The sequence below is a fragment of the Rissa tridactyla genome, chromosome 1 (assembly GCF_028500815.1).
Source record: "Rissa tridactyla isolate bRisTri1 chromosome 1, bRisTri1.patW.cur.20221130, whole genome shotgun sequence".
NCBI lineage: Eukaryota > Metazoa > Chordata > Aves > Charadriiformes > Laridae > Rissa > Rissa tridactyla.
Window position 1 is genome coordinate 27,404,741 of NC_071466.1, and position 12,083 is coordinate 27,416,823.

General features: G+C 37.2%; 1 protein-coding gene across 4 annotated transcripts in view; it reads left to right on the forward strand.

Annotated features, from left to right (window-relative positions):
* Positions 1-12,083, forward strand: part of PDS5B (PDS5 cohesin associated factor B) — a 122,131-nt gene that overhangs the window by 75,130 nt on the left and 34,918 nt on the right. For all 4 annotated transcript variants that reach the window (XM_054198837.1, XM_054198865.1, XM_054198856.1 and 1 more), the window contains exons 21-23: positions 558-716; positions 1,519-1,587; positions 6,215-6,351. In XM_054198837.1, the coding sequence (XP_054054812.1) occupies positions 558-716; positions 1,519-1,587; positions 6,215-6,351 (365 nt within the window). The remainder of the gene's footprint in view (positions 1-557; positions 717-1,518; positions 1,588-6,214; positions 6,352-12,083) is intronic.

Below are 12,083 nucleotides of genomic sequence, written 5' to 3' on the forward strand. Positions count from 1 at the left end.
CCATCATGTTTAGGATTTTGTATTTTAACAGACAATAGAATAAAACAAAGTGTTGGACTGTTTGCTAGAACCATGAACTATTTATGGAAAGAGGAACCATACGTCACTCCTCACCCCTGTTGGGGCTAGCCCAAAGTATTTAAATGGTACAGAAATTATGGAAAACTGAATACTTATAACTGCAAATGTACTTTTTAATTAGTGCCCATCAGCCTTTTTTCTTGAAGGCTGAATCATAGTCCATTACTGAAATTGCCATCTTGAGATGTAGTATGCCCACTTCTTCAATAAGAAAATACGCTTTTTAATCCATTGTTTCCTAAACGGTCCTTCTTGAGCTGCCACTTTTTGAAGTACCCAGATGTGATAAACATTTTGTTTGTCATCTTGTTTTTTCATTTGTAGGAGACTTGTAAGGTTTGTGAATGTGTTCTTTTAAAATTGTATTTCTGAAACAGAAATAGACATCAATAACTTGGTACAGAACTCTTACTCCCTTTCCCCCAGTATGACACAGATTATATCAGTAATACTTGAATTTATTGCCTTTATTCTAGCCACTGCATAAAAGTCTGGATCCAAGCAATTTTGAGCATCTTATTACACCGTTGGTTACTATTGGCCATATAGCCATGCTAGCACCTGATCAATTTGCTGCCCCTTTGAAATCTTTGGTTGCCACGTTTATTGTTAAAGATTTGCTAATGAATGATAGGGTAAGTATTTTTTAAACCTTGTACTAAGATTCTGCTTCTCCTGTAGTATGGTACTCAGCAAGTGACAATTTTTGGCTTGTTGGTTCTACTTTTTGGATATGGTTGTCTTTTGATTTCCACGTGTACTGTTTGACTCAATTGAAAACCCACAGTACTGGAAAGTTAATACTACTAATTTTGTAGTCCTTACAAAAATGACAAACTGTATAGCACATCATTTGATCACTCATGACTTGTCTTTTGTTAAAAACGGGAAAATTGGATTGACTTCACTCACTTAGTCTCTTGTCTTGAGCAAGCAAGTTGTGATTATTTTTTTTTTTTTTTGGAAGCGTAACACATTTGAAACTAAAATACACTGTTTAAATGGAAGACTGTGAATTTTAATATCTAATACTTCTGTATCGATAGTGATTATACAGTGAAAGAAAACTCGTGCATTGTCAACCATTGTTGAAAGATTTACTGTCTAAAACTGTGCTTGAGGTTCCAATCTACTGGATGTGGAAACTGGAAATTATTTTCAAAGCAATGGCTATTACACTCTAAAGCAATAGTTTTCAGGTAACAACAGCAGCAGCAACAAAACCCCCTTAACTACTCTTAAATTTGCGGATACTTGAATAGTGATGTAAGAACAGTATCTCACTTCTGTAATAGTTACTTCTATAAAATACAGACGGCATAAAACTAATTAGTGAGTGCTGCTGTATTGTTTTCAGAAGTAAACAGGAAAGATGGGGTTACAGCAGGTTTCACTGAAGAGTAACAGTAGTGCAATAAAATGTAACATTTGGTTTAGCTTCCAGGAAAAAAGACAACAAAACTTTGGGTCCCAGATGAAGAAGTGTCTCCTGAAACGCTTGTCAAAGTAAGTAGCACTTACTATATTTCCTATGACCATGTGTATAATACTTAATAAAGAAAGTTAAATATCCTGATTCCTAAAGTTGTCAGCTGCTTTTCTACATTTCCTTGTCACGTTTTTAAACGTAAGAAAGAAGTAACTTTTTAAGTTGAGGATCTTATCAGTATACACATTTTTTTTTGATTGACAGAAGAAAATAATTTGCTTTTGGGAGCATCTACTTTTTTACTTTTGTAAATACATTTACTTAAGACTTTATTGAATTTTTACAATAGCTTTTTATAGGCACAGGTTTGATGTGCAACACTTAAGTATTCCAGATATTATGACAGTTAAAGTAAATTTTTTTTTCCCTCCTGTTTAACAGAGGAGTTAAATACCATAGAGACTTTATTTGAAGTCTTCCCTTTTTCTTTTGGATTTTTAGGACATTCGAAAAAACTTTCAGTGCTGTTTTGGAATAAAGAAAAAATTGGTTTTGGATGTGTCAGTTTCCTGAAATGAATAAATGTGTTACATTGCTTTTCTTTGTGTACAGTGTGTATTAGAGAAAAACCTAGATTTAAGAAAAAAAATCTGCCACTTAAAAATCATGTGGGTTTAGTTGGGGTTTTTTTGGTGGTTTTTTTTTTTTTTTTTTACTTAAAAATGTCGTCTCAAGCTGCTTCTTTTTTGGAATAAGTTCATTATTACATTTTCTGGACTCATTCTCACTCAATTCTTCACTCAATCAGAAATAGACTTCTAGTGTGGAAAATACATCCTATGTCAGTATTTGTTTTTAGAAGCCCTTTCTTCAAAACAGGGATAATTATGCTTTCACATATAATTTTTTTTTCAGATTAAGAAGGATGCATGTACTTTGTAGCATGCTGTTTCTAAGTTAATTATAGCAGTCATTTAATTTCCAGTGCCTTTTGGATAAAGTTGCTCTGGTGGTTTGAAAAAGTTCTTTGCCTCCTCTCTTGAAGTTGTTAAACTCTTTGTATTAGTAAGTACTTTGGTTTCCAGCTTGGTACAGAACTTGTTATTGGAAATGCTTAGTTGTGTTTGGAATTATTTGTTAGCTCCTCATTTGTTTGACTACAGCAAGGATATTTTTGTGTTTGTGCAATTCCATAGTTACATAGTACGCTCCAAAAACTGTTAAAAGAATGCATGTTTGTTTTGATTTCATTAACTGCTTGTTTAAAATAGACATGATTTGACTTCAGGAATTATACTTGTAACTGGAAGTAGTAAATATCGTTTTTCTTAATTTTTATAAAATTATTTGTGAAGCTGTAATATGTCTTTAAAATGTGCTTTTATGGTAATAAAACTTTTCATACAGTTGACTATTTGGAAGGGAGTTGGCGCATAGAAAATCTTGAGGCAATTTGAAGTTGAAGCCAAGCCTGAAAACTGTAAGAAGCATTTATTGGCAAGTGAAAACAGGTTATTGTGAAAATTGATTTGCAAACTTAATTAGCATTTATTGCCACTGAGAAGCCTATATTTAATGAACGCTGCAGGCCACACCATTAGTGTATAAGCGATTTCTCTCTGGCAGTGTATTTTTTTTTTTATTCTGGTTTGAAAAGCCTCTTTCTCCCTTTGTAACATAACCATATCATATATCTAAGGACTGATGAAGACAAAATTTTAGTATCGTCCAGTCTAATGGATGTAGACTGATATGGGCTAACCTTAGTTTTAAATGCTAGAACTTAAATGAAATGATGTCTGTAGAGAAGTGTTGCAGTACAGTACTAAATATTGATTAGAATTGGATTAATTGCTGTATGAGTTAGATTTGGATTCCTACACCTGGCACTTGAGTGTCTTCTCTAAAGCAGTAATCTTTTGACAGTGACCACTACTGAATACTTGTTTCTGTGCACCATCCAGTGGATTGAGACTTACGTAGTAGCAGTGATATTTCTTGTTTCTGTCTGTGTATGCTGCAATATAGGGTTTCTCTAACTGTGCTTTATGTGGGCATGGTTTTGTTTTTCACTACTGCACAAACTGCACAAACCACCAGCATTTGTCGTAATGCTGATAAGACAGTGTTTCTAGGATCACTATGCGGGATGGGAGCCTGCTATACTTTTACAGCAGTCAACGATGATAACATCTAGATCAGAGAAAAGGGTTATAACTATCTGATTATTTTTAATTGTTAATTTTAACCTTAAAATTAATACTTATTCACTATTTTTATGTAAAGGTAGTAGTTAATTGCAGTTTTCTCATATGACAGATCAGAGATCTGTCACATCATATTTGCTATCTCAGAAATTACAATGTCCTATCGCTTTTGCTTGCACTTCAAATATAGGTAGTTCATGTTGTGCTGCTAAGTCAAGCACAAAGCAGTCATTTGTGGCCTTTGATATGGTTCTGACCCATGTTGTATTTTGACTTTCTTGGTATTTTCATGTTGTGTATAATCTTTAATCTCAGAGAACTCTAGGCTCATGGGACACAATTAAAACAGGAGGTTCAGACTGGATATAAGGAAAAAACCCTGAGAACAGTCAAGGCGATGGAACAGGTTGCTAGAGGTTGCAGGTTGCCAAGAGGGCCTGGGCATCTCCGTTCTTGGAAGCTTTCAACACCGTGATGGATAAAACTGGGACCAACATGGTCTGACTTCATAGCTGACCTTCTTTTGAGCAGGAGATTGGACTAGAGACCTCCTGACACTCCTTCCAACTGGAATTATCCTTTGATAGTTATCCTGCTTGTCTGCAAAGAAAAAATTTAAAACACCAGGGCAGTGCAAACTCATGCCATGTTTGTTTAAGTTTTCAGGTATCCAGCGGCAGTGACTGCAGGAATTCTCATGCCCTGTACTAATATCATGGGAATGCTTAAAGGGTTGCTGGAATGTCATCACATCACCACTAACACCAGCAAAGAAACAGGGAACATAGTGGGGTTAGAGGAAAATACTGAAGTAGCTGGGATTAAGACTTTTTACGTGTAAGGAAAGACTAGAATAGATTCAGAAAATAAAATTAGGGGAAGGGAATTGTGGAAGAGGAAGAGAGAAGCAAAGGTTAAAACAGAAATTGCTCGTGAGCTGACCAGAGATGTCAGGGCACAAGGTAGCATGTGGCTGTTCCTTGTCAGAATATGTCATGTGCTTGAAGACAAAATAGAGCTAGCACGTTTCTGTCCTCCTGACAAATGGGAGGTACTAATAGTTACAGGTACTGGTTGTGACATGAAGAAACTGAATTGGTAAGCTGCCAAAAGATCTGCTGCTGCTGTTGTTGTTGCTTTTATTATTATTGGTGGTGGTTTTATTGTTAGTAAAAATCTTCTGGTGGGATAGCTACAGCTGTTACAGTGGAAGACCCTTTGAAAGCCAGGGCAAGATAATTTCAATTCTGTTCCACAAAATCCATTTGCATTTTGACTTCTTGAGTGGCAGACATCCTACCTCTTGTTGGTGTTACCCAACAGAATTAGAATTCTGTAGGTAGAGTAAATGGGCTACAGTGCTAAAAAATAAACTCATGTATAGATGTCAATCCTAGAACTTCGGATCTGAAGGGACCATTGTGATTGATCAGTTTGTTACAAGGAATAAAACAACTGTATGATGAATTTCATTTGGTGATATTATGAATTTTTATATAAAAGCTATTAGAACTGCCTTTCCCGTTAAGGAGAAAATTGGAAGTTACCACGTACAAGAAGTGTCATATTGTCTTCTAAAGCTTTTGGGTTTTGTGTTTTGAACTTCAGGGTTTGGTGTTTTGATTTGTTTGTTTTTCTATTTTCCCAAGGATGTCTATGTGATTCAGATGAGCATTTTCATTTTCCTGTAAGAGGATACTCCTCTTTCTGTTTTCTTTACAGTCTCTGCCCTCATATAGAAGGAAAATGAAAGGACAAAGGGATTCAAATAATAAAATAAACTTAATCTCTAAACTCATGCTTTATTTTCACTAAAGAAACATGAAATTATTCAGTGCTTTATGATAGCTGCTGGATTCTGCATACTTTTAGAAGCTTGCCTCAAAACACTTGATGTTTCCATTGTCAAAAGACAAGTTATCCTAAGTAACAGGCTTTGATCCTTTTCTTTAAATAGTCATGAAAGAAATATTCTTTTCCGGGATGAGTTATCTTAATACAGGTTGATACTCTAACAGTCAAGATGTCTATGAAGTGTTTTTTAATTTACATGTCTTACATATATTACATATATAAATAAAGAATATATAGGGATTGTTTAAGCACAGGAATTACAGGAATATAGGAAGATGAAAATGTGTTCTGCTTTTTGATCCAGTAACGTCTTTGTAACAGCTTAATTAAGATAATGTTTTCATGGGACAAAATATGTGATTGCTTAGTAGAAGAAACAGTTTGAACTTTAACTGAATGTTGTATGTGGTTTTTATTTGCTGTAATAAATGCCTGAGACTTTCAGTGAAAAGTTGCTGTCTAGTGAATGTATGTCTAGTTTTCTTTCAGTATTTAAATGATGTTTTGCAGCCGTGACAGGCTTATGTTCATAGCAACAAAAAAGCACTTTGGAAAATACTGTGTGATTAAATTAAGATGAAGGTTATTTAAAAAATGAGGTTCATGCTGTGATTTGACTTCTGCATATCAAATTTTTTTTCAGATTCAGGCCATCAAGATGATGGTTCGATGGTTGCTAGGAATGAAGAACAACCACAGCAAGTCAGGAACTTCTACTCTGAGGTTGCTAACAACAATATTACACAGTGATGGAGATTTAACAGAGCAGGGGAAAATTAGGTATGTGATAGATGGTGATGTTTAATCTGACGATGCAGTGGGGAGAGTTTTAGTCAGAGTAGTACTTAAACTATTCTGTTAGACTGCTTAACAATTTATACATCTGATTTCATAAGAACTAATGGTAAGCTTGGCTGGATTCCTACATAAGTTTTCTGAGTCTCGAGTTTTTTAACACTATAGATATAGCTGTTTTTTAATGTTTTCATCTTGTTTGTTATATCTCTTTCTTCAAAGGGCCATTACCCATATTGCAAGAATAAACTGTGTAACTTCCTCTTTCCCATTGAAAATTGGTTTTAATTTTTTTATGCAGCTTGGTCTTTCTGGTGTGTTGCTTGTTGTGTATGCCAAAGGCCGATAGGCAGGCTTTCTAATAAAAAATAATAGCATGTTTCAGTAAACCAAGTGGGAATAGCTAGTACATAAGGCACTTCTGCTTCAAGGCAGATTTCAATCCCTTGAGGCCTCTAAAAGTGAAGAGAAGAGGGAAATGCGTGAAGAGGATTAAGTCTCAATAAATAATTTACCTTTTAGGTGATTGTTAAACAGCTTATTTGTTTTTCTGGGTATCTTCTTAATCCTCTGCGTTAGAAGTGACAAGTTGTCAGTCACTATTGCTTGCCAAACATTGAAGGTTTATATCTGCAAAAGCCATTAAAGGCATGGGTGGATTGTGCCAGTATGACTAAAAAGGTTTTAATTTTCAGGTAATACAGTGATTATGCAGGTAGAATGTACATTGTGTGTGCAAAAATGCAAACGTGAGAATTGTCTAGTATGTATCTGTGTAGCAACTGTGTAGTCTTAAAGTTTCTTGTAAATAATTGTTTCATAGCTTCAAATTCTGTAATATGAATTGGCATGTCGTGTTATATGTCATATGAATTGGCATGTTATGTTATAGACATGAATATGGCAGTTACTAGGGAGTTAAGTGGCAGTAATTTAGCTTTTCAACATAACTGCTTGGAGCATATTGTTGGCTTATCCAGTAGTTTGTGAATAGATCAGTTCTGTGTGTTTTCATGCTTGGAGCAATGATTCCTTACTGTGTGTGTTTTAGAAACTTAATTTTCCCATTCTTTTTGTACCCAAAACTATAAATAATAATAGAAACTGTACATAATGCTGTGATCACATCTTCATTATTAAAGTTAACGGAGGGCTGAGGATACTTATAAGGGAGGGGAAAAAGCTGCATGACATCTGAGATTGCTCTGTATTAAAAGCAACCCTTCAACCCCAGAGCGTGGGCTCTGCCTGGGGATGGTTGATGAGCCAACTGAGAGCTTATGGGTTAGGATTAGAGAGCAGGCTGGTATGGGTGACATTGTAGTGGGTGTCTGCTGTAGGCCCCCTGACCAGGACAAGGAATTGGATGAGGCCTTCTATAAACAGCTGGAAACAACTTCATGTTAGTGGGTCTTGGCCCTCATGGGGGACTTGAACCACTCCAATATCTGCTGGAGGAGCAACACAGCAGCACATAAACAATCCAGGTGCTTCCTGGAGACCATCAATGACAACTTCCTGACACAAGTGACAGAGGAGCCAATGAGGAGAGGTGCTCCGCTGGACCGCATATTCACCAACAAGGAGTTGTTGGGGATGTGAAGGTTTAAGGCAGCCTTGGCTGTAATGACCATAAGATAGTGGAGTTCAGAATACTGAAGGCAGCAAAGAGGGCAAAAAGCAAGATCATAGTGCTGGACGTCAGAGAACAGACTTGGGCCTCTTCACGGATCTGCTTGGTGTAGAGTCCCATTGGATAAGGCCCTGGAGGGAAGAGGGGCCCAAGAAAGCTAGTTAGTTGGTATTCGAGCATCCTCTCAGCTCAAGAGTGGTCAAAGCAGAAGGTCAAGCAAATATTTCATCAGACCTGCATGGATGAGCAAGGAGATCCTGTCAAAACTCAAACACAAAAGGAGAGATTGAGAGCACCCCTGCAGAGAGGGACTCGGGGACACTAGCGTGTGAAAAGCTGGACATGAGTTGACAATGTTCACTTGCAGCCCAGAAAGCCGACTGTATCCTGGTCTGCATCAAAAGAAGCATGGCCAGCAGGTCAAGCGAGGTGATTCTGCCCCTCTGTTCCGCTCTGGTGAGACCCCACCTGGAGTACTGCGTCCAGCTCTGGAGTCCTCAGCACAGGAAGGACATAGACCTGCTGGAGCAGTTCCAGAGGAGGGCCCTGAAGATTATCTTGGGGCTGGAGTACCTTTCCTATGAGGACAAGCTGAGAGAGTTGGGATTGTTCAGCCTGGAGAAGAGAAGGCATTGGGGAGACCTTGCTGTGTCCTTTCAATACTCACAGCGGGGCTATAAGAAAGATGGGCACAGACTTTTTACCAGGGCCTGTCACTACAGGACAAGGGGTAATGGTCCTTGACAGGATGCACCTATGAGTGTTGAGGGAGCTGGCAGATGTCATTGTGAGGCCCCCCTTGATCCTTGTTGAGTGATAGTGGTGATTAGTAGAGGTGCCTGAAGACTGGAGGAAAGCAAATGTGTCTCCTGCCTTCAAAAAGGACACAAATGAGGGCCCACAAAACTAACTACAGGCCAGTTGGCCTCACTTCAATCCCTGTGAAGGTGATGGAACACCTGGGCTCCCCAGTACAAGAGAGATGTGGAGCTACTGAAATGAGCCCACTGTAGGGCCGCAAAGATGCTTACGGGATTGGAGTATCTGATGGATGAGGAAAAGCTGAAAGAGCTGGGACTGTTCAGCCTAGGGAAGAAAAGGCTCAGTGGGGATCTTGTCAACATGTATCAATAACTGAATGGGGGGTGTGAAGAAGGTGGAGTCAGGCTCTTCTTAGTGGTGGGCAGTGACAAGACCAGATGCAATAGACATAAACTGAAATACAGTTGGTTCTGTACACAAGGAAACATTTTTTCACTGTGAGGGTCACTGAGCACTGGCACAGATTGTCCAGAGAGGTGGTGGAGTTTCCATCCTTGAAGATACTAAAAAGCCATCTGGACACTGTCCTGTGCAGCCTGCTCTAGGTGACCCTGCTTGAGCTTGGGCTAGATGATCTCAAGAGGTCCCTTCCAACTGTTACTATTCTGTGATTCCCAATATTGCATTTTGGGAAAGCTCTAAGCTGCAAGGTGGGCAGAACATTGTCTCTGTTCATGTGATCTATATTGTCTGCACTAACAAGTACTCAAAACCTGAAGCAGAGGGAGATGATGTTTCAGACCATTAGTTCTGCAGGGAGCTTGCTGGTGTGTTGCTGACACTTCCTGACCTTTATTCTTCACCCTTTGAGAACACAATGAGTGTATCTTCTTTCTGGCTGTGCTTACTGTGTCCTTAATTTGCAAATCTGACACTGCTCCTTCCAGATCAGAGCAGGCTTTGGAAGGAGTAAAATTGTCTGTTCAGTAAAGAATATAACTTTTAAACTGTACTCAATCTGATGTCATTCCACATGGAGTCAATTTTTGTTTGTGGCTTGCGTTTGTCTTTTAAACAATGTATAATTTGCCAAAGGTAACTGAATTAACTGAAAGCTGTGGGCTTTGTGAGGCATTTGACCTCATGTAGGCCATTAGTCATGTTGTAATCACTTTGGTGTTACTGTCCTTATCAGCCATAAAAATTACTCTGTCCCCATGCCTCTCTAAATCTACACAACTGTATATTTCAGTGACAGTGTAAGGGAATGGGATTTTTTAAATTTCAAAGCATGGTTCAGCCTAGAGTGTCAGATGAAGGCAAGGTCCTACTCGGAAAACAAATAAACAAATCCCTACTCTTGTTCATCCTTCTTGCTTTGAAGTAGTAGAATTGATGACTTTGTTGAATTGCTTTTAAGACAACAACTGAATGCTTTGAGATGTTAGCATATTTAGGTTAAATTCACCAGTGTCGCATTTTTTTAATATTGAAGTTGGAGTTTAGAAATTCATAGTTCTGTGCTGTAGATAACTTGCTGCACCATCTGCTATGCAACATTTTCAGTGGTTATATTCAAAAGACAGTTTTTATTCCGTGGAACATGGGAAATTGGACACTGGCATTTATCCTCTGGAGAAGGAAAAATGTTAACTGCTAGCTTGTAAAGTGAGAGAAGATGATTATGCACCAGATATGTTTTCAAGATGCATTTATTTGGATTATCTTTGTGCAGCCCACCACCTTAATGAAGACTGTGTTTTGCACTTGATTAAAATCTTTCCATGCGGTTGCACTTTTGTTCTCATTTCAAACATCTGGTCTTCAGCAATAGTAATAGCACTCCGGAAAAACAAATAATCCAGGTCCCTCTTGTATCTGTTAGAGAGCTTTTGATAGGACAAGGGCATCCTTGGTACTAATTTTCAAAATTATTACAAGTAATCAAAACTTGCAATTATATCATACAGAAGCTTTTATTTCAGCCTTAATAATTGGGTGATTTGGGATAAAACAGATCAGAAGGCTTTTGGATATAACAATTTGATCAAAAATAAATCCTCAATTGAGTTTCTTCTAAGATAATCCTTTTGGGGAATAACACAGATCTGATTCTCTTCTTCAGCTGTAAGTATCATATTCACAACTGATGCTGTCCTCCTCTTCCTTCCCACAGCGTGCATGCATACTGGCGGGTATTTCTGTGATATGTCTACTTTCTAAAGATTTGGCCAACTTTTATGTGAAATATCTTTGATTCAATTTTCAGAATTAAATGTTTTTGCAACCAAAGCTGAGGAAGATAGAAAGTTCTTAATTTTATCCTTTCCTTTGGGTCAGTCACTCTGCACTTGTAAGGCATTATTGTTCAATTGTCACTGAAGTCCAAAAATGGAATCTTTATGGGGTTCACTTATCGCACTAGACGCAATTTAAAGTGAAACTTAGCATTTAAGAATTAGATGTTACCATGTTAATCTTCATGCCTTGTTTGAAAGTTAGTGCATCTTTTGTCCTGTCACTTGGTTGCTTGGGATCTATTTGGGGTTTTTTTGAAATATTGTGGTTTTCATAAAATGCTGAGGTGTGTATGAAGCCTGATTAGATAAATTTTAAGATTTAAGCTCTTTAGTAGGTATTTTTATCATGAACTCTTTGTTAAAGAAGGAGATAAAACAACATGATTAAAATGCTTTATACAGTTTTCATTATAATGGATTTAAGAATACAGTGTTTGCTCTTCCTAAGGATAAAGGGCAAATGATTAAGAAGTTAATATTTGTCCTGCTTCAATAAATAATTATTTCTAGATAAGAATATGACTTGATTCCTGCTCCAAGTTATCAATGGAAAAAGCTATACTTGCTACTTCTGAATAGAATTCATTAATGTTTTAAGTGATGTGTAAGACTTCTTAATTCTTTTGTTTGATGTGAAAAAAGGCAGAAGTAATATACTTTACTGAAATAAATTTTCTAAGAACAGTGAAAGCTCAACTATGTTTAGTAATGCACACATTAAGTGGATATCAATTTGCAAAGCTTGTGTGAAGATGCTTTTGATATTCTGATAACCTTTGTAAATATGGTTACAGAAAAAAACATTCATCTCTTGATATGAAAATTAGCAAATGCTTGGAGTGTTTTGCTAGATGGGAGTGCAATTTGGGTGTGCAAGTCAAGTAACAATACTTTCAGCATGTAGAAAATTCTTTCACTTGCTGAATCCTTTTTGCTATTGTCTTAAAAATACAGTTCACTTAGTCACCTACCATAATAACTAATTAATTTATGTTGACTTGAACTGTCATTGCTAGAAAAAT